At 45.5% G+C, this 20,376-nt stretch overlaps 6 protein-coding genes across 8 annotated transcripts; 3 read left to right on the top strand and 3 right to left on the bottom strand.

Annotated features, from left to right (window-relative positions):
- Window positions 1-72: 72 nt before the first annotated feature.
- Window positions 73-3,926, top strand: LOC108611078 (colorectal mutant cancer protein). 2 transcript variants are annotated; one of them, XM_018003538.2, is made up of 7 exons: window positions 73-687; window positions 1,308-1,563; window positions 1,618-1,950; window positions 2,016-2,152; window positions 2,220-2,506; window positions 2,564-3,268; window positions 3,332-3,926. In XM_018003538.2, the coding sequence occupies exons 1-7, from the start codon at window positions 358-360 to the stop codon at window positions 3,495-3,497; spliced, it is 2,214 nt and encodes a 737-aa protein (XP_017859027.1). In that variant the 5' UTR covers window positions 73-357; the 3' UTR covers window positions 3,498-3,926. The 2 variants fall into 2 exon arrangements, with proteins under 2 accessions (XP_017859027.1, XP_017859035.1); XM_018003546.2 differs by lacking the exon at window positions 73-687 and adding an exon at window positions 834-1,245.
- Window positions 3,864-4,887, bottom strand: BCAS2 (BCAS2 pre-mRNA processing factor). The gene is made up of 2 exons (XM_018003686.2): window positions 4,747-4,887; window positions 3,864-4,687 (listed from the first exon to the last, which is right to left on the bottom strand). The coding sequence occupies exons 1-2, from the start codon at window positions 4,819-4,821 to the stop codon at window positions 3,935-3,937; spliced, it is 828 nt and encodes a 275-aa protein (XP_017859175.1). The 5' UTR covers window positions 4,822-4,887; the 3' UTR covers window positions 3,864-3,934.
- Window positions 4,888-4,982: 95 nt separating this feature from the next.
- On the top strand, window positions 4,983-6,955 carry RpL4 (ribosomal protein L4). Its single transcript, XM_018003604.2, has 4 exons — window positions 4,983-5,139; window positions 5,333-5,513; window positions 5,585-5,955; window positions 6,197-6,955. The coding sequence occupies exons 1-4, from the start codon at window positions 5,137-5,139 to the stop codon at window positions 6,845-6,847; spliced, it is 1,206 nt and encodes a 401-aa protein (XP_017859093.1). The 5' UTR covers window positions 4,983-5,136; the 3' UTR covers window positions 6,848-6,955.
- A 275-nt stretch (window positions 6,956-7,230) lies between these two features.
- Window positions 7,231-15,379, top strand: mino (glycerol-3-phosphate acyltransferase mino). 2 transcript variants are annotated; one of them, XM_018003504.2, is made up of 8 exons: window positions 7,231-8,332; window positions 11,591-11,702; window positions 12,255-12,419; window positions 12,478-13,463; window positions 13,527-13,831; window positions 13,895-14,238; window positions 14,295-14,619; window positions 14,683-15,379. In XM_018003504.2, exons 1-8 carry the CDS (start codon window positions 8,220-8,222, stop codon window positions 14,913-14,915), a joined length of 2,583 nt encoding a protein of 860 aa, XP_017858993.1. In that variant the 5' UTR covers window positions 7,231-8,219; the 3' UTR covers window positions 14,916-15,379. The 2 variants fall into 2 exon arrangements, with proteins under 2 accessions (XP_017858993.1, XP_017859003.2); XM_018003514.2 differs by lacking the exons at window positions 7,231-8,332; window positions 11,591-11,702 and adding an exon at window positions 11,941-12,123.
- nenya (RING finger protein nenya) lies at window positions 7,495-11,542 on the bottom strand. The gene has a single exon (XM_089476254.1). The coding sequence runs from the start codon at window positions 11,092-11,094 to the stop codon at window positions 10,402-10,404; it is 693 nt and encodes a 230-aa protein (XP_089332380.1). The 5' UTR covers window positions 11,095-11,542; the 3' UTR covers window positions 7,495-10,401.
- NSD (Nuclear receptor binding SET domain protein) lies at window positions 15,378-20,343 on the bottom strand. Its single transcript, XM_018003452.2, has 5 exons — window positions 19,917-20,343; window positions 18,675-19,860; window positions 16,093-18,613; window positions 15,912-16,037; window positions 15,378-15,851 (listed from the first exon to the last, which is right to left on the bottom strand). The coding sequence occupies exons 1-5, from the start codon at window positions 20,236-20,238 to the stop codon at window positions 15,651-15,653; spliced, it is 4,356 nt and encodes a 1,451-aa protein (XP_017858941.2). The 5' UTR covers window positions 20,239-20,343; the 3' UTR covers window positions 15,378-15,650.
- Between the last annotated feature and the right edge of the window lie 33 nt (window positions 20,344-20,376).

Here is a 20,376-nt window from a genome sequence, read left to right as displayed (position 1 = left end):
TAATTTTTGGCGCAGTTTTACAGCACAGTCGACTGGAGTTTCCGCGTTGTGCAACACTGCATGTCTACTATAGTATACATTTTCTGATAAGAAATTTGTAGCTGTTGCCAATGTTATTTTTGTTTCGTTTAATTTTTGAATTAAAAATGTCTTAAAAGTGATTGCTGTTTGCGCCGACCATGTGAACTCAAGTGCCATTAAAATGTGGAAATGGAGCGCCAATCAAAAGCAAACGAAACACGCGTAAAAAAACGCAGCGCACACAAAGTCAACCGTCTGAGCCAGACAAATTAGTCAATAAATAAGCAGCACACACAAAATCCAATCAGATAGACAAGTGGACAAAACACTTTATCAATGATGTCCAATGATGTGCAAATAGCGCGCGTTGCCAAGATTGGTGCGGATCTGGCGCGTCGTCAGCAGCAAAGGGATATCAAAGCCATATCAAAGAGTGGTAGCGGCGGCGGAGGTGGCGGTGGTGTCATGGGCGATGACATTGAATTCGTCTTCGGCAGCATATCACCGCGCGGCGGAGGCGGTGTAGGCGCCACCAGTACTGCTCTAGGCCAACACAGGCATATTGTGGACTCCATTGAGCTAGACTCACCGGAGCATACGCAGCGGGACACGACCGAGAGCGACAACAACATATCCAGCTGCTCGACCCTCGACATTGTCAACAAAGTAAGTGACCGTTACGCAGACATGCACAGACATGATGTCAACAAAGTAAATACCGTTACATGGCTACGCAGCCAGACACGCACACAGGGATACACACGCACACACGTAGACACACAATACACACAGACTCACGGACACAAACAGACACACACACACACACATACATACATTGCCGAATTGTCAACAAATTGTAAGTGACCGTTACATAGTTACACATACACACACACACGCGCACACACATGTGTATGTACCGCGAGTGTGTGGATTTTTGACACTGCGCAGCTGCGTTGCAAGACACAGGGTCAAGCTGCAAGACGAAGTGCAGCAACAACGACGACGTAATCGCTGGCGAAAATTCGTTTATTTTCTTTTGGGTCTCTTTTCAATTTGATCATGATATCGGAAGAGCTGCTGCCGCGCAGCCTGAGCTGCCTGTGCTGCAGTGACACGCCTCTTGGCGGAAGCAGCGGGGGCGTGGGATTCTTTCAACATGCCGAGAAGCGACGCAGTTGGGAATATACGCTGATGGCACAGCCCATGTCACGGCGGCCTATCAATGTGAAAACTGAAAATCGATTTCTTTTCGCCTCTCCACTAATCTGTGGCTTCCTCTCTTGCAGGTGGAGCAGTTGTCGGTGCAGCAGCTGGAGAATCGAGTGCGCGAGCTGTTGCAGCGCCTGCAACAGACTGAGCGCCAGCTCGCGGAGAGCAATGCGGAGCGTGAGTTGTGTCACAAGCGCCTAGAGGTGGTTAGTCAAGCCCACGAATGCCGCATCACCGAGATGCACTGCGTCATTGCAGAGCTTAGCAAGAAATTGCGCAGCAAACAGGAGCATATCATAATGGAGGAGCAGGAGCCGGAGGGCGAGGGCAGCGGTAAGTCCCAATGAATGCATTTCATAGACTCAATATAGAAATCAATTTCAACAGAGGTCAGCTACCAGGAGGGCTCCATATACGATTCGGAACTGAATCTAACCAATGCGGATGGCGAGTGTCAAACGGAGCCATTGGAGGATTTCGAAGGTGCCTGTTCCAGCGCCGAGAATGCCCACATCAAGCAACAGGATGCCATTAGCAAGGGGCAGCTGGAGGCGCTGCAGGAGGAGGTGCTGCATCTGCGTGCACAGATAGCGTTGCTGCAGGCCGAGCTGGCCACCAAGGACAAGGACTCAGCCGTCGTGGAGGATCAACCCAATGTCATATACTTTGCCTGCGATATGGAGGCCAATGAGAATGGCAACCAACTTAATGATTTGAATGGTACGTCCAGGCAACTCTTGCGGAAGCCTTACTCTACTATCCTACGAATAACCAAATCCTTGCAGCTTGCGTATCCGTGACCAGCCCGCAGAAGTGCGTCAAAATGGCCGAGCGCGTGAAGCTGCGTTGCGCCAGCAAAAGTGAATCGCAGCTAGATGCCTCGCCTGACCCGGAGAAAGACCACACAGAGCTCAGCAATGAGGTAAGCTAGCAGCCAGCAGCAAGTGATCCATGCACAGTCTTTACACTCTGCCCTCCACCTCCAACAGGACATCAATCTTGTCGAGCATTTGGTTTGCAAGCAGAACACTTTGATGGATACTTTGATGGCGCCCCTGCAACTAGAGCTGGAGCGAGTGCAGCGCCAGCTGGAGCAAATGAAAGTGCGCAACACATTGCTCTCCCTCACCTTGGACGAGTCCAAGGAGCACACCGAGCATCTCTATCTGCTCTGCGGCAAATACGAATCGAATGCTGTGGCCCTGCAGCTGGCGCTCAACTGCAGCGATCGCGCCATTGAGGCTTACGATGTGATGCTGGCGCTGCTGGAGAGCAGGTGGGCATATCACTTGAGTTAATTGATTGATTGCTTGATTGAATGATTGTCATGCAGGTTGGCCTTGCTGAACGATAAATCCGCTGCCGCCGAGGAGAGTCGGCGAGCCGTGGAAACAGTGGCGCATCATCTGCTAGCCCGACTGGAGAGCGAGAAGGATCTGTGCGAGAATAGCTTGGGGCCGTGGCAGCACAACATGAATCTGGGTGTGGAAAATGTGCCCAAGCACAAGCAGCAATGGTCGAGCGACGATGATAATCGTCTGCGCTGTCATGTCTCTAAGCTGAAGGGCCGCCGCTCCGTGGTGCAGCAGACCATAGTCAATCTGGAGTCGCCGTTCTGTGATGTGTTTGAGAAGAAGCGTTTGGCCTTGGAGAAGGATCAGGAGCTAGACAAGGAGAAGCACTCGCCCATGGATCTAGAGATGGCTGTCATCATGCAGGAGCTGCTGGACTTGCGCGAGCAAAACCAACAGCTGAAGGCCAAAAAGGAGGAGGCCGAGCAAGAGCAGCAGTACGCGAATGAGCGTGTGAGCATTCTCCATGAAGCACTGAAGCAACTGCAGGCCAACAATCGGGTGTCCTACTCGGAGGCGGAGCAGGCGGCGCTCACCGAGCAGCAGCTGGTCGAGGCGCTCAGCCGGGAGGCGGAGCTAAAGAGTCGCATTCAGACCCTGCTGAGCATCAATGCCACACACAAGGCTAACGACGAGAAGTGCGAGCAAATGCATCAGAACTTTCGGCAACTGCAAAAATCCAACGAGTAAGTGTAGAAGTAGCAGATATCCAGTGTATAGATTTAACCAAGACTCTTCCTCCTTTGCAGCAATCTGAGCCAGCTGCTGGAACAGAGTAAACGCAAATATCAGATGCGCATGAAGAAACTGGAGCAGAAGGTGGCCGACATGCGGCTGGAGCAGGAGCAACTACTGATGATGCAGCAGCGGCACAGGTTGCCACAGTCGGAACATGTTCCTGAGACAACGCTGTAGATGTTGACAGCGAATCCTTTAACTGTTTGCTTGGCTTTTTGGTTAATCAATGCACGGGAGCGATGAAGCGCACATGCCCGCCACATATCCTGCTAATTGCTATGGTTCCTTTATATGCTGCTCCTTTTCCTTTCGATCCGCTACTGCTGCTGCTGCTCCCACCTCGCGCTCCTGTGCGAGCCATAAGCCATAGATAGTATCACAAATGTGCCATACACGACTACAACTGAGGACAGCGAATGGAAGCTGTATTAACTACAATTGCATAATCTCGAATCTAGATCTAGACACACACACACACACAAACACACGAATCCTATATTTATACAAAGTATTCGCATTTTGCTTGTTATACGACTCAATATATATAGAGAGATGTATGTATGTATATTTAATTCAAATTGTACAAATTATAGTAAACAAAAACTACAGCGAGACTATGAATCATTTGAGCCCTCGCCCTCATCTTGATTAGTAGCCTCCACAGCAGGAGCTTCCACATTAGGAGCCTCCACAGCAGGATGCTCCTTCTCTTCCCCCTCCTCTTTCATATCACCATTGCTATCGTGGGCCTTGCTCTCCTCCTCCTTTGTGGCATGGCCATTCGTTTGCTCTGGCTCTACACTAGGTGGCGCCAGCTGCGCGAGTTGCTCGCGCGCCGCTTTTATGACTTTTTCTAGCTCAACGCACTCGGTCTCAATTTCATAGTTTTTTGATACGAGAAGCACCCAGTGTGCCTCTAGAGCACGCAGCTTTTCACCGGCCTGTGTTTGCGCCTGTTTACGTTGCCAATTGATGTCCTGCATGTCCTTTTTCAGCTGCTGCAACTGTAGCTGGGCTTTGGCCTGCATGGCTGTGAATACTTCCAGATACGATTTCCAGGCTTCGGTGCCGTAATCTAACATTAGCTCAAGATTCAACGAACGCACCCACTGATGTTCCAGCTGTGCCATGGAGTTCTCAATCGACTCTTGCCAGGCAGACACCTCAGACAGCTTGCCAGAGGGTGGAGGCGGCAGTTCGTAGCGCTTCATGGAGAGCGTTTCCATAGGCAAACGATTTTGTATCCGCTCAAATTCATTGATCATCAATGGCGTCTCGAATGGTGATGATGCTGGCAGGGGCAGATGGTCTAGATAGTTCTTGGTTGGCCGATAGCGCCGGCATTCCTCCTCTACCATGGCTAGTGCCTGAAATGGAAACGAATAGTTAGCATAACAAAAAAGTGAGTATAAAACACTTTAATTACCGATTCTCGGACGCCCACGTCATCATAGCCATGATCTATGTAAGGCAAAGCATCAACAATAACTTCATCGGCCATTTGTTTCAGTAATTATAAAAACGAAATTATTCTTGGTAAAAACGCAACACACAATATTTTGTTTATATTTATATAGTGCTGTAAAACGTCCATAATATTCGATAGACATATATCGTATTTTAAACAGAAATTATTTGACAGTCCAACAGCCATGTTGTCAGAAATGCAACCATGGCCTCTGAAAAACGAGTGGCAGCACTTTTAGGTCGTTTCCGGCAGCTCTCTTTCTTTCTTCGTTCTTCTTATTAAATAGAGGACGGCATCTGCGTTTGCAGAAAAATTAAAACCATTTATTGGGATTAAAAATCAGCGAAAATGGTGAGCAAATGTGTTTGAGTGTTGTCCGTGCCACCGTATACTGCAAAAACGGCTATTTTACAGAGTTAAAACGTGAAAAACACTAAAAATAATGCCCGAAAACTTCGTCCTAACCTCCACGTGTTAACAGTGTGCGTCGGCCGCGCGACTATTGTGATGTCAATTTAATGTAATTCATTTGTAATGCTTGCAGAGCTTAGGCAACGCTAGGCCATTGGTCTCCGTGTACACGGAAAAGAATGAGGCAGTTAAGGAGAAGAACATCTGCCTGCCTGCCGTATTCAAGGCACCCATTCGTCCGGATGTGGTCAACGAAGTGCACCAGCTGATGCGCCGCAACAACCGTCAGGCCTATGCCGTCAGCGAACTGGCTGGTAAGTGCAACTTTTTGTTTCTTGTTTGTTTGTAACAAATTAAAACCAATTTATCTATTTTATCAAACCAGGTCACCAGACTTCTGCCGAGTCCTGGGGTACTGGACGTGCTGTTGCACGTATTCCCCGTGTCCGTGGTGGCGGTACTCACCGCTCCGGTCAGGGTGCCTTCGGTAACATGTGCCGTGGTGGTCGCATGTTCGCACCAACCAAGACCTTCCGTCGCTGGCACCGCAAGGTGAATGTAAACCAACGCCGTTATGCTTTGGTGTCGGCTATCGCCGCCTCCGGTGTACCCGCATTGGTGCAGTCGAAGGGACACATCATCGATGGCGTTTCCGAATTCCCATTGGTTGTGTCCGATGAGGTCCAGAAGCTGCAGAAAACCAAGCAGGCCGTCGTCTTCTTACGTCGCATGAAGATCTGGGCAGATATCCAGAAGGTTTGTACGCAATATCGTTAATTGTTCTCATATACGCAACGTATTCCTGGGCGGAATCATATAGATATTGTATTTTTCCGTTACACCAGCATCTCAAGCAATAATGCGTTGCTAAATAAACTGCCCTCCTAGGCGTTACGATTGCAGCCTGATTCCAAGGTGCCATCGTTTGCAGTGGAGGGCCACAGCTGCATCAATTTACATTGAACTATTTATACTAAATGTGTAAAACTCATTGCAGGTGTACAAGTCGCAGCGCTTCCGTGCTGGCCGTGGTACCATGCGCGACCGTCGCCGCATTGCCCGTCGTGGTCCTCTGGTTGTCTACGACAAGGATGAGGGTCTGCGCAAGGCCTTCCGCAATATCCCCGGCATTGAGACAATCAGTGTGGATAAACTGAACTTGCTGAAACTGGCTCCAGGCGGTCACGTTGGCCGTTTCGTCATCTGGACCGAGTCGGCATTCGCACGCCTGAACGATCTGTTCGGCACCTGGAAGAAGCCATCCACTCTGAAGAAGGGCTACAATCTGCCCCAGCCCAAGATGGCCAACACAGATCTGTCGCGCCTCTTGAAATCCGAGGAGATCCGCAAGGTGCTGCGTGACCCACGCAAGCAGGTGTTCCGTCGTGTGCGCCGCCTCAATCCTCTGTCCAACGTGCGTCAACTGATCAAGTTGAATCCCTATGCTGAGGTCCTCAAGCGTCGTGCTGCCCTGGCCGCTGAGAAGCGTACCGTGGCCAAGGTTCTAGCCAAGGCCAAGAAACAGAACGTCGAGCTGGCTAAGTCGCATTTCGCCAATGTCGCCACAAAGGCTGCTGCCAACCGCGCCAAGCTGTTGGCCGCCCGCAAGAAGAAGGTTGCCGCTAAGAAGCCCGCGGCCAAGAAGTAAACGTACTTTCCACATAATAGCCGACTACAAAACTCTTTTTATATAATAAATAACAAAAGTTGTATGAATTTTATTCATAATACAGTGCGAAAGTAATATCTAATTAAACTATTTAGTCTTAGGCAATTTCAATTGTTGCTCTTATTGATGCCGCGTGTTTACTGCTCGTTGGCTCCCCCCCTCACTCTCACACCTTGCCGACGCTTATCTTCAAAAAGAGAGTGCTGTTCGCGCTGCCTCGGAAAGCTACATAATCTTGGCCGCTCTCTCCGCTACGTCATGTGTGGCTCTCAGTTTTGCTCGCTAGTCGCGATGCTTCTTTTTCAAAGAGAGTATTTGATGTGCTGCCTCTCTCTTTTGGGTAGTCTCTCCTACCAGCTGATAACATTCAGTCAGTAGTTGCCTATCGATGCTCTTATCGGCAGAACTTGTGTCATTCGTGAATTGTTGCTGCTGGTGATCTTCGGCTTGCGCTTAGTTTATATACAAATGTATTTGTTATATGTTGTTTTTTATGTGTTTCCGTCCACTTTTGTTGTCACACGTTAATTGGCATTTAATTAAAGAGCAACGATTGCAAGCGTGTTTATTCCGAATTGCGCGCTCGAGCCGAGCGGACGTATCATCTGCGCGTTCTGTGCCCTACGTTTTGAAAAAAAAAAAAAAAAAAAAAAAAAAAAAACGAAAATAAAAAGAACACAAAGAATGAAAAAACCATTCACCACCAATAACAAAGGAAGCCGGCAACAACGACAAATCCGTTGCAATTACCCCACACAAGGAAGGGAATAAGAAGTGTCTGTGCCAAAATAGAACAAAAACAATTTTTCGTTTTTTTATTGCACACTCGAAATACGAATAAAAAACACACACACAAGTATACAAATTAATAAAATAGCACAAATCAAAGAACGATAATAAAGCGTGAATTATCAAGATTGATGCAAATAAAACGAAATTGGAATAAATCAAAGCGCAGAATCCAAATCATACGATACTTTAATAAAATTCACAACGTTGTCTCGTGAATTACGGGTCGCGACATCGACGATGATGTCTGGTTATGTAGAGTAGAACGCAGTATATGGCCAGAGCACACAAGCGCACAGGGAATAGGCGAACGGAGCGGGGCGCATCTGTATACAGCAGCACGTAAACACTGACAGACACAGTGAGAGCAGGAGGCGCTCTTTCCATGCGCGTCGTAATTTTCCGCAAAGATTGCGGACAGTCAAGGCAAAGTACATATCAGCCAGCAACATCAACTTTATATCAGTGCCACTACTGCTGGGTGTCATCATAATTGCGGGCCGCCATTACAAAAGGCCACGCACTTTGGACGCCAAAGTTTGAACATTTTACTTTGTTCATCATGTTGACGTCCGTTTTAAACTTTGCCCAATGTGTGGCGGAAATTTCCTTGCTTGGCGGCATCGAAATCGCATCAGTGGCACTTATTGTGTACTACGTTTTTGCTAAAACTCGGTAAGTTAACCTAACCTAGGGCTTGGGAAGCAAGAGAAGTCATCTGGTGATGGCGTCGTCAGTGGTTCTGCCGGCAACAATAGCCAACAGCATCTGTCAAGTTCAATTAATGACGCCGACAGTCAGCTGTACATACAGAACGCATCTGTATGCATGCACTAACAGAAACACACATACATATGCATACATACCTAAATACAGTAGTGGCTACTAAATTGGTACGCATCTGTTTAAGCTGTGATTGCGTTTTTCAAAAATATTTACACAATGCAAGTGAAAGCTTACCAGATGAAGACGATTATATTGGACTTATGCAATCTGTCATTTTCATTAAGCTTTAGTCATATACTCTGAATGAGCTGTTCTTATCAGCAATGAGATAAAGATGAAGACAAATACCAGAACATATTTATAATTCTTGCATACATTGCATTTCTATAGAAGTTAAAATTGTAAATAAATCTCCGTACGTTAATTGCGTAAATTTTCTTATCACCAGCTATCGTTCACCTATTCGATTAGAAAGTGGTTCGATAAATTAATTTAAAAATGACAAAGTTGTAATCTTAAAGTGAAAAAGCTTCCCTTAAAAATGCAAACCAATGCAAATGTGACTTACTGCATTGGATGCATGCATGTACTTACATATATATTTATGTATGCATGTATGCGTATAAATTGGTTTTGAAAAGCTTTGTTATATTTAGACACACACACACATGCACATTCGGGTATACAAAGAAAACACTTAAAAATCGCGTAGTAAACCGACCGTTGAGTGTTGTTGCTGTGACGCGTAAGGTATGCAGCGCATTCGAAACGAGCTTTTAAATTTGGTTCGCCAAATCTACATATGTGTGTAAACGTGTCGTTTTGGGTATGTGACGCATTGCACTTATCGAGCACGTGGCGGGGCCAAAGGAAGAACAGCCGATAGTCAATAGTCAGTCGATAGTGTCAGTAGTCTAAGGATGCACAAAGGTCATTTGCATGCAAGTGCATTCGCCCACTGCTGACGCAAAATTCAATGTATTTGTAGTTCGTTTTGCATGCACTCACACCTGTGCTCGCTCTCTCTCTCCCTGCTTCCCACAACGCCGCTCTCCCGTACGATCATTCTCTTCTAAGTGTTGTTGTGATAACACTCACTGTTGTGATAGCACTCGTTCGACCGTTTGGCAACAATTATCATAATTGAAAATCTCCTCTCTCTATATGTATGTATGTGTGTTCTGTAAATAAATATTAAATGACCAGCTAATTATCGGATTAAGTTTTTGCTATTGTTATTTCGAGTGCACCCCCTTAATCGCTCCGTAAAGCTAATCTCAATCAGCTACTTAATAGCAGTGCAAAGCTCAATTCATAATTTGAGCTGATTGATGTTTGCCTCAGTTCGAATTATAAACCAATAAACGATCAAAACTGCAATAAACAGAATGACTATGCATGAGCTCATAAACGAACACATGCAAATGCTATAAATGCTAACTAATAAACCACATACTCTTTATAGCCAATATTAGCATTTACATATTTTTATTTTCATATTTTGTATTTACCAAATTTGATTTTAAAGTACAATTTAAATATAAAGAACGTTCTGAATTGAAATCGACTGCTGTTGAAATTAGCGCGTCCAAGTCTTAAGTAATTCTAATCTGATGAGGCTCTTATTTCGTATTATCATATAATACGTAAATACTGATACATATGCATGTATAAATACATACACATACGTATATGTACATATATGTTTATTGTTTATGTGTAGTCGAGCTAAAGCTTGAAACTAAGAAAAAACTTTCCATACACGAGTAACTGAAACAAATAAATTTTTGAGTAATCTTATTTCCTATAGCAGAACATTATTAGCTTAAATACTTGTTTTAACAAATAATACAATATGGACTTTATATTTCATTTTAAACATCTAATTTTTAGAGTAGTTGAACTTAAGATGAGAATTTAAATGGGTTTTTTATACTAAGATATGAAAATTAATTAAATTTTTAGACGTCAATATTGTTTTCTCGTGTTTTTTGTTACCAAATTAGTGAGCATTTATCTCACGGACTTTTAACGCTATTTCTAGAGTCTCGTCTTTTAGATCTCTTAAGCTTCGCGCGTTGGGATATTGTTAAGGTTGCCTGCGAGAGCAGCTTATCGAATTTCTCCATATGAGCGCTTTCATTCATGTCACCGTCATCTGTGAGCGTGGTGTCGTCAGTGGCGCTAAGGGAGGGCGTCCGTGGACGGCTAATCATGCGCGATGTACTCGATATATCAGAAGAGCTGTAACTTGCATTGCCAGGAAACTTTTCGTCGTTCCTTTCGTAGTAGTCGATGTAGTTACGTAACTCTCTGATGCGTCGCATTTCGTTGTCATTTTGCTCCCGCAATTGAGCTTCCAGCTTTATGTAACCCTGCAGCTTGAGTTTTTTCTTTGGCAATTGCGCCTGATTTTTGTAGTAGTTTGCATAGTACGAGTTACGTTGATCACTTTGGAATTGGCTAATACTCCGATACATTTTCAAAAATATGCTGGGATTGGTAAAATAGTTGGCAGCATGGGTTGGCATCGAGCTTGTAATGGCTACGCTACTAAAGCTACGATTGCAGACGGGACACTTTCGCTCGCCATTTGTTGAATTGGGCGCGCATTTAGCGCAGATTATATGATGACAGCGAGTAAGCAAATATTCTGTACCTGGCGCAGCCTCCCGTTTTTTGAAACAACTATTGCAATGTACAGGAAACATTTCGAGTATATTTTCACAAATAACGGTTTCTCATTTATCTATCTGGCAACATAGTTTCGATAGTGTAGTCGATATTCACCAGATGATGAACGTCCTTGCCACTTTGTTGCTCTTACATATAATTTGTGTTTGCGTATATGTATGAATGTGTATGTGTATATATTATACAGTTAAATTTTCTTTGCACACAATTTGATTAGCTTTGTTTTTGTGGGCAACTAATTACTTATCAGGCAATCGTACATGTATGAATGTATATAATCTAGGTTAGTGAACTTTATAAAATACATACGTACGTTTCGCTGTATATAGCAAATTGGACTACAGACTATATGAGGTGCTTTCAGTGGGGCAATCGTACTTTTTATTGCGCACTTTTGAATATAATAGCAGTAACTATTTATTAATTTTCACATAACATACGGTAGTCAAAAACTATTTTCCAATAGTAGACATATGATAATCTTTATGTATTGTTTGAATTTTTTGTTTACAGAGCACCCGCTATTATCGCCCGTTTATTTCCCAATTTAAATCTAAGCTATCGTTCATCGCTGGGAAAGTTCAACACCATTGGCAATGAGATTTTATTTACGCTCCGTCCAAATGTAAGTTTACACCGCTTATCAAATCGCATATGCATTCATTAACCTTAGAGCACGCAATGAAATACATGTGTACACGGCTATGTATGTACATATGTATGAATGTGTGGACAGTGAAATGCGAGCTGATAAGATTTTCATTCAGTAAATCACACAGCGTACACATGCAAACATTACATGTGGCGCCATTCGAAAATTCCGTGGAGTTGCCATCTTTGTTGTTGTGCGAATCGATTGAATTTGCAATCGATATACATTTGTAAAGCTGGACGAAAGCTATCGCTCAACGCATTCAGTTGCCGGCGCTTTATTGAATGAAATGAGAATTTTTAATACAGAAGCAAAGCACAAACATACATACATATAAACGAATTTGGTAGTTTTAATTAAAATGAATGAATTTAGGGCGCGTGGCTGGTTTGAGGTAAGTCTTGTTCTTGATTCGAATGGGTAGACGGATTGTATTACGTATTTTTGCATTTGCGCGGGCGAATTGCATCACATGTATCCATACATATATATTTACTAAAATCTGACATTATTATGCTTATGCAGGAACCAAAACCGCAAAACTTTCTGGAGCATGGCATCGGCACTCGGAATATGTTAGAGCTGACGCCTCATGCTGGAGTAAAGCCGTTCAAAAGCGTTTTCGACTGGGGCAGTGTATTGCCCTATGTGGCTCAGGTGGTGCGAAGTGAGAAATTTGATTACCGCCAGGTGAGTGCATGGTCTACATAATAATTTGAGTTAACCTCTTATCCTCTATGTTGCGCAGGTCACGGAAATTGTTCACAATGATGCCGTCTTTAAACATGCCATTAAACAGGCAGCCGAACAAGCTCTGCGTGAAGAACGCTATGCCAAAAATGGACATCGACTGCTTGCTCGCAGCATAAGCGGCGATAAAGATGAGGAACAAGACGAAAAGGAGGGTATATCGTATCAAAAGATACTGCATAAGCAAGAGCAACGCGCCATCACAATACTCAAGGAAATGGGCTCCACTTTGAACAACACCTTGCTTGCCATAACCTCTTGGCTGCTCTACAAACTGCTGCCCTGCTTCCTATCTGGCGTTGTGACCAATACGAAACAAATCGAAATGTTGCAGAATGCCTCGAAACGCTCGCCAGACACACCGCTGATCTTTGTGCCACTACATCGCAGTCACTTGGACTACATAATGGTGACTTTCATACTGACCAACAATGATATTCGAAGTCCACTGGTTGCCGCTGGCAACAATCTCCAGATACCAGTTTTTGGCACTCTACTGCGTGGCCTAGGCGCCTTCTTTATTAAGCGCAAAATCGATCCCGTCGAGGGCAAGAAAGATGTGCTCTATCGTGCAGCTCTACATTTGTATATAACGCACGCTCTGAAACAGGGTCACAACGTTGAGTTCTTTATCGAGGGCGGACGAACGCGTACGGGCAAGCCTTGCATGCCCAAGGGCGGCATATTATCAGTGATTGTGAATGCCTTCATGGATGGCAGCATACCGGACGCTCTGCTGGTGCCGGTCTCTGTCAACTACGAGCGTCTGGTTGATGGTAATTTTGTGCGTGAACAGAAGGGCGAGAAAAAGGTGCCTGAGTCGTTCAGGAAGGCCATTTCGGGCATTTGGAAAGCCCTCAACTCCAACTATGGTCTGATGCGCATTGACTTCAATGAACCCTATTCAATACGCGAGCTCGTCAGCTCGTACAATAAAATTGCACGTGAAGATGGCAACTCAAAGGTGTATAAGCCTGCATCCAGGTAACAGAATATAATATATGCAGGTATATATATTTCAAATATGTTTTTTTTTTTCGCCTACAGAACCCTGCAGCACAATCAATCAACGTCCTCGTTGTACGGCACCGATGTCGTCTGTGAGGAACATCGCAATCTTATCGAAAGCATCTCACGCCAGGTAGTTTTTGACTGTGCTGCAGCCACGTCTGTGATGTCTACCAATGCTCTGGCCTTCTTGCTGCTCACACGTTTTCGCAATGGCGCCGAAGAGCAGCTAATTGCCGCTGCGCTTGATGATTTGCGTAATACACTGACTGGCTTCAAGGATTTGGGTTTCTCAGGCGAATCGGCGCACATTGTGGCTTATGCCTGTGATCTGCTGGGCACAGGTAGGCGATACTCTTGTCCATCACTCTATAGATTTTTGATATATATATTCAACATTTGTACAGGTTTGGTAACCCGCGTACGCGACGAGAATGGCCATATGTTCATACGTGCTGTACCCACGGTGGAAAGTTTCATAGAGCTGTCGTACTACTCCAACATGCTAACGCCTCATTTTGCCCTAAGTTCCATTTTGCTGACTACATTTCATTCGCTCTTGCCAGAAGCCAAAGACGATGCTAATGAAGCACCAGGTGTTTCGCAAAGAAAACTAATTGAGACTGCTCTGGAGAATTGTCTTGTCTATCGTTACGAATTTATATTAAACAAGCCAACGCAAGTATTGGAGAATTTGCTGCATAAACAACTAGACGAGCTTCTTATCAATGGTTGTCTGCGCCGAAGTGAGGTAATGCATTATGAAACATACATATATATTATATAGCCTAAAGATTCTATTTATAGGTTCAAGATTCTGGTCATACGGCAGAAACGCAACGCTTAGCTCGTCGATTGGCCTACGAATTGGATGAGAGTGACGACTATGATAATAATGATAGTGAAGACTTACAGCACGTATCGCAGGATTCCGATCTGCTGTTGCTGGCCCGAGAAACACTCGAACAGCAGCGCAACATTTGCGAGGTCTTGGCACCATTTGCCGCCACATATTTGGCTGTCGCGCAGTCGCTGCAAATTCTCCACCGCAGCGCAATGCTGGAATCAGAATTTATCAGTTTTGTTATCAACGATATATCCAATAAAGTTACCCGCGGTAGCTGTGTATATGGTAAGAAGCACTGCTATAAAATTTGAGGCCCTAAGATAATAAACTAATTAATTTTCTTTCTAGCTGAAAGCATTTCGACTGACTCCGTGCGCAATTGCTTAAAGCTTTTTGAGAAATGGTCTGTGATTGAAGTGTGCAACCAGCGCGGCCTGCGTTTGATCTCGCTCAACACGCTTTACGAGATGTCGCGGGAGTCGCTGAACTCCATTGTCAAGAAAATTGAAGCCGTCGTTCCAAAGTTCAATGCGGGTCACTTTAGTCAGCAGAAACTGTTGAATGATCCGCCGCCAGTTTAACAATCTGCGTTTCCTTTTTTGATATATCATCGTTTTGTTTTCTTTACGTTTGGCATTCGCTTCTCTACTTCTCCGCCTCCTTCTCTCTCTCGCTCGTTACAAAGTAGTTAATCCTACTTAAGATTAAAGTGCATACTCTTAGATTCTAAATTTAAGACGTAATATATATCTTTAGTTATGTTTTTTTTTCGTTCTTAGTTGTACGAGTACGAGTTATGTCAATGCCAAAGAGTTGTCTACATTTTTACTGTAGGTCAGCTAAGCGACTAAACCAAAAGTGGAACAAAATATGTATACATTCATACATACATATATGATATGTGCGCACATATGTATATATAAGCATATTTTTCTACGGGCAGTTGTCGAAGCAACTATATCAATACATAAATTTATATATCTATATATAATGTGAACCAAATAATGAACTGATTTAATGATGAAATAAAAATTTTTGAATACTACTGAGTCCGTGCAATGCCTTTTGCGTTTATTCTTTTCAAAAATTATTTCAAAAACTTTTAAATATACATTTTTCATGAGTCTTAACTGTTCTACAACGTTCATACTTAATCATAACAAACAATAAATTATATATGTAAATATAGAAGCGTCCATAGTCCGGCGTAATTGAATGAGTTGTGTATAAAAAATTTAATAAAAAAGATAATAAGCAACAAATATGCCGTAAATGTATATATATATATAATATAATCTATAATCATGTCTATTAAACTACGGTTCCGGCACGGCAGAGGCAGCAGCCTCAGCAGCAGTAGTAGTTGCAGTCTCTGCAGCATCCGCTGTTGATTCCGTTGGGGGCACAGCGTCTGCACTGATCTGCTTGGTTTTGGCCCTCTTAACTGTTTTCTTCTTGGGTGCGCTGACATTAATGCGAATGCCTTTCTGTCTTGCCAATTGCTTCAGTTTCGTGTCCTGTGTAGGGATATTGATACATATAGATATTGTTTAATTGAATTTGAAGCATTTGCTTGCCTTCATCTCTTCGTCCTTTAGCTTGCCGCCAATCTCGCCGGAACAACGCTTGGCGCCGCAGAAGCAAGCCTTCTTGCCATTGTTCATCAGATCATCCCATAGATAATTGAACGTGAGCTCAGTATTCTGCAATGATAATGAAATTAAAATGGGTTTCTTCTGTCTTCATCATATTCCTTACCTCTGGAATGTCCTTGATGGCGAAGAGTCCCACGCGATTATTACAATTCACTGTCCACTTTTGGGTCGCACAGTTCGGCTCACAGGAATGATTCATGAAGCGAGCCAGATTTCCCTTGGGACCCGCATCAATGATGAAATCTTTCTCTACGCCCAGGAAATAAAAGTTCTCATCCCGATTCTTAGTCTTTTGGGCCATGCGACGCTGGAATTCGGCATGATTGATGACCTCGCCGACATACTCGATGATGAAATCGCCTTCCTTGATGGGCTCACGGCAGACCAGGCCAAAGCCGCGTTCGTTCATGTAGACGACCTCCAGGCGTGGCGACTTGCGCAGCTCAAACAATTGATTCTCGCATCGGGTGCCCGCATGGCAGTAATCCGGATGGCATTCGTGGTAGAGCATACGATTGAGGCAACCCGATTCGGGGCCACAGGGATGGGCGCTGCCCGGCTTGCAGTCGCAGATGTTCAGATCTTGCTCGTTGTAGACGAATCGTACGGGCGGCACCGGTTTGTTAGTCTTGATCTTGACATACGGCGGCGGGTGAAGCTTATTCCCAGTTAATCGACCCAAGGCCTGTTCCTGCCGTTTCTCTTTGATGATCTTGAGGAAACGTGTTGCCTCCTCCACGCCGGCCATATAGCGCTTAGACATTAGGGACTTACTCTTGTTGCCGTCGCCAGTGTCGCCCTCAATATACAGATAAACGCGTCGACGCGATATCCAGCCGTGATCGTTGGTGCCAAAGAAACGCACCACAAAGTCATTCATGCCATGCGGCTTCTTCAGTATATTGCTGGGTATCTCCGTAGGCGGCAATATGATGGCAGGCCACCAGCGGAAGTTATTGAATTTGGCCCACACGATCTCGCCATACAGTGGCAGACGTCCGCTCTCGCACTCCTCGCAGATGTAGCTCTCGTTGGTCTTGATTGGAATGTTGCGACAGTGCGCATGCACCGCAATGGGGCAGGTCTCGCAGCAGAGCAGCTCGCCGCCACGCACGCAGATGTAGCACCACAGCACATTTAGGTTAGCGTCCGCCTTGGCAATGTTGTGCCTGGGACAGATTAGATGAGTGACGGTTAGCATGCGCGAGCCTGCTGGAATGCAGCGAGAGTCCTGGTGATACGTGGCCGGGCACTTGACGCACTTCGTCAGCTTGGCGCTGCCCAGCTGCTGGTACTTGCCGCTGGGGTCTTCCGAGACGCAGGTGTGGCACACGTGCATCGGGCAGCGTGTCATGGAGTTGCTGACGTTCGCCTGCGGCCAATACTTGCAGCAGCTGGCATGGAACACACTGTTGCACAGTGGTTGGCTGCAGTGGATCAGCTTGTTGCTGGCCGCAGAAGTCTCCTCTGTCTCCAGCTTTATTGGCGATGTCGGCGGCGAGCTGACTGGCAATTGGTGCTCATGACATATGCAACAGGCATTCGATTTGCCAGTGGCGCATTCCTGACATATAAGTGACTGCTTCTCCGCCTCTTCCTGCTCCCGCTTCACCTCATCGCCAGTTATGTGCTTAACCACCGCTGTCGTAGTTGTCGGCTCTACGTCTAAAACGGGCGATGAGCTGGACAGCGGCTCGGGCGTGTTGTTAATTGCCTTTGGAGCTTTCATTGGTTTGCTACTTGCACTCCCCTGCTGCGCCAGGCACGTGGCATGCAACCAGGTGTTGCAGTTGAGCGAACAGCGCTGTATATTGCCGCCCGGTTCGTAGCAGTATTTGCACACAGGCTCGCGATTTAGACCACGAAATAGATATTTGCGGTCCAGCTGCAGAATATCGTCGATCACTTCCTCAATGGCTCTGCCAATGGGTTTTTTCACTTTGTTTTGCTCCGCGAGTTGTCGATCCGGTTCCACTAACTCTGGGGTATGCAGTGTTGAATGGGATGCAGCTGCACTTGAGTTGGACGGAACAACTGGCGTTAGACTGCGTCGCAGCATCATGGTCTTCAGACGATTCGAGAGACGCTTTATGGTGCCAGCGCCGCGTCCGCGTTCCGCGCCCAGGCGAGCCGATCCCAACAGCTCTTCATCGCCATTGGCCAAATCTCGCTCCAATTCGCGCAGCTGCAGTTGCTTAAGTGACCAAATGTTACGGACCACCGCTAGCAGTACCTTCTCAACCTTCTCCTCCTGCCGATGAACCATCACGTACTCCTTGACCGCATCGAACAGTTGTCCAAACTCTGGATTTTTATAGTTAATCAAGTCAGGTGAATGCATCTTTTCCGCAGAAGCATCCGGAACAGAAGAAGTATAGCCCACTTGGGCCTCAACGTTTCCGCTGAGCTTGCGCCGCTTTGCACGTTTCTGATGATTGTGCTTGACGGGCGAATAGGCCGGACTGAACGGTGTGGACGAACGTTCTCGCTTGACGGCCACCAGCTGACCCGTAGAAGTGGACTTGGCCAGCAAATTATCGGTGGAGTCATACAGGCTGCTGCCCACATCGGAGGTGTCGTGACGGGCGGACTTCGTCTGCTTGCGTTTCTCCCTGTTCTGAGTGCTACCGGAAGCAAAAAGCAAAGGTATAAGAATGAGTTAATAATGGATTAGCTTCTACTTACATAGCTGATTCGTAGAGGTCAAAGAACTTTTGCATGCGCTCTTCATACGGTAGCTGAGCAACAATGTCTGCCTCCTCGATGGCTTGGTGCCACACGAGCAGCTTATTCTGTTTGGCCACCATTTGGCGGTATTTGATGCTACGGGGCCCGAGCTTGATGCGCACCTCTTCGCGCAGATCCTGAAATGCTTTCAGACCGGCAAAGGGCAACAGATTCTCCGACTTGATCCAATTGTGACGACCATTATCGGCAAAGAAGCGAACATGCACCTGAATGGGTACCGGCGCTCCGGGCGCACTGTCCGTTGACTTGCGTTGCGGATGCGTCTGTGGATTGCCCACAATCTGGCCCAACTGATCCGGACAGACCATGCAGGGCCAGTAGCAGTAGGTAAACAGCTTGCCCCAATAAAGATCACCCACCTGGTAGGTGGGCCAGCCCGCATCGGTGACAATTGACGAGCCCTTTGCACTATCTAAACTGATTGATGAGGGCGATTTGATCGATTGCTCGCTATTGTTGGCGGGCTCTATATGATCTGGTGGAGATGGCAATGGTTCAACGTCGATTGCCGTAGACTCCACCGGGCCCTGGTCTGCATCCTTAATTTCCTCAACTTTTAGCTTTGGTTCAACATTATTTTGGTCATCAGTCTGAAATATTTTTTGCTCCACAACCTCTTCCATTGGCTCAACTTTGATTGATAGCTCAGGTTGGTCAGGACTTTTTTCCACTATACCCTCTACCTGCGGCAGTTGCTCCTCCACATTTGAATCTACACTAGATTTATTGGCTGCATCATCCGTTCGAATGCTCTTAATCTTTTGCTTTGGGCCACGTTTCAGTTTACGCTTGAGCTGTTTGCGTGATGGTTTCATCAATGCCACATCCTCAGCGTCGGCCTCGAAGCCCGTGCTGTTGGGTGAATTGGCGCCATTTTTAATGAGCAGCTTATCAATGGGACTCATGTAGGCACCAGCCGTTACGTAGCTCTTAGGCGACGCCACATCGCTGTCCCTATCTCTGGCATTTAGTTCACAGCTGCTGTTTAGAGGCTGATTACGGCGACGTGTTGTGCGCATTTTGTCTAAATTTTCAGACATTGTGGTTATTGGGGAGTTGGCATTGGCATATCCAATGTATTTGGGGCTCAAGTTTGACTGCAAATTGATCAAGTCGCGCTTTCCTAAAGAAAGTCATTAGCCTTGATAACTAGTTTCGATTTAACAACTTTCTACTTACTATGTTGTGTTCTTGCTCGATGCTTTTCTTCAGCTGTCGTTTCTGCTGCCATTTGTGGTGTTTGTCGCATTTCTGCTGTGTTGTGCTGTTCATTTTCCGTTTGCTGCTCACTACTGTCGGTGGCCGACTCGGCGTCGTTTAGTAAATTTCGAAGCAGCAAATTTCCAGGAAAGCGCTTAGTTTTGTTTGAAGATTGTACCTCAGATTTGCTGAGCGTTGGTGTTATGGAATTTGTAGTTGGTTTCTCCATGGCCACAGTTGATTTATGAACAGCATCAGCATTTTGCATGTCTATATCTGTATTATTTGCGTTTAATTTCATTACTATAATTGCTTAATTATTCAGATTGCATTAACAAGCACAGAAATAATACCAAGCATACGAAGCGCTTGCTTGCGCCAAATTTTTATACAGTGTTGCATTACTATACATCTGTGGTCACCCCAAAAACATTAACAT

This window comes from Drosophila arizonae, chromosome 2, assembly GCF_054131065.1.
Source record: "Drosophila arizonae isolate 15081-1271.41 chromosome 2, UAZ_ARI_1.0, whole genome shotgun sequence".
Taxonomy (NCBI): domain Eukaryota; kingdom Metazoa; phylum Arthropoda; class Insecta; order Diptera; family Drosophilidae; genus Drosophila; species Drosophila arizonae.
Note: the sequence above shows the minus strand (reverse complement) of the source record. Positions and strands in the feature narration are given on the sequence as shown.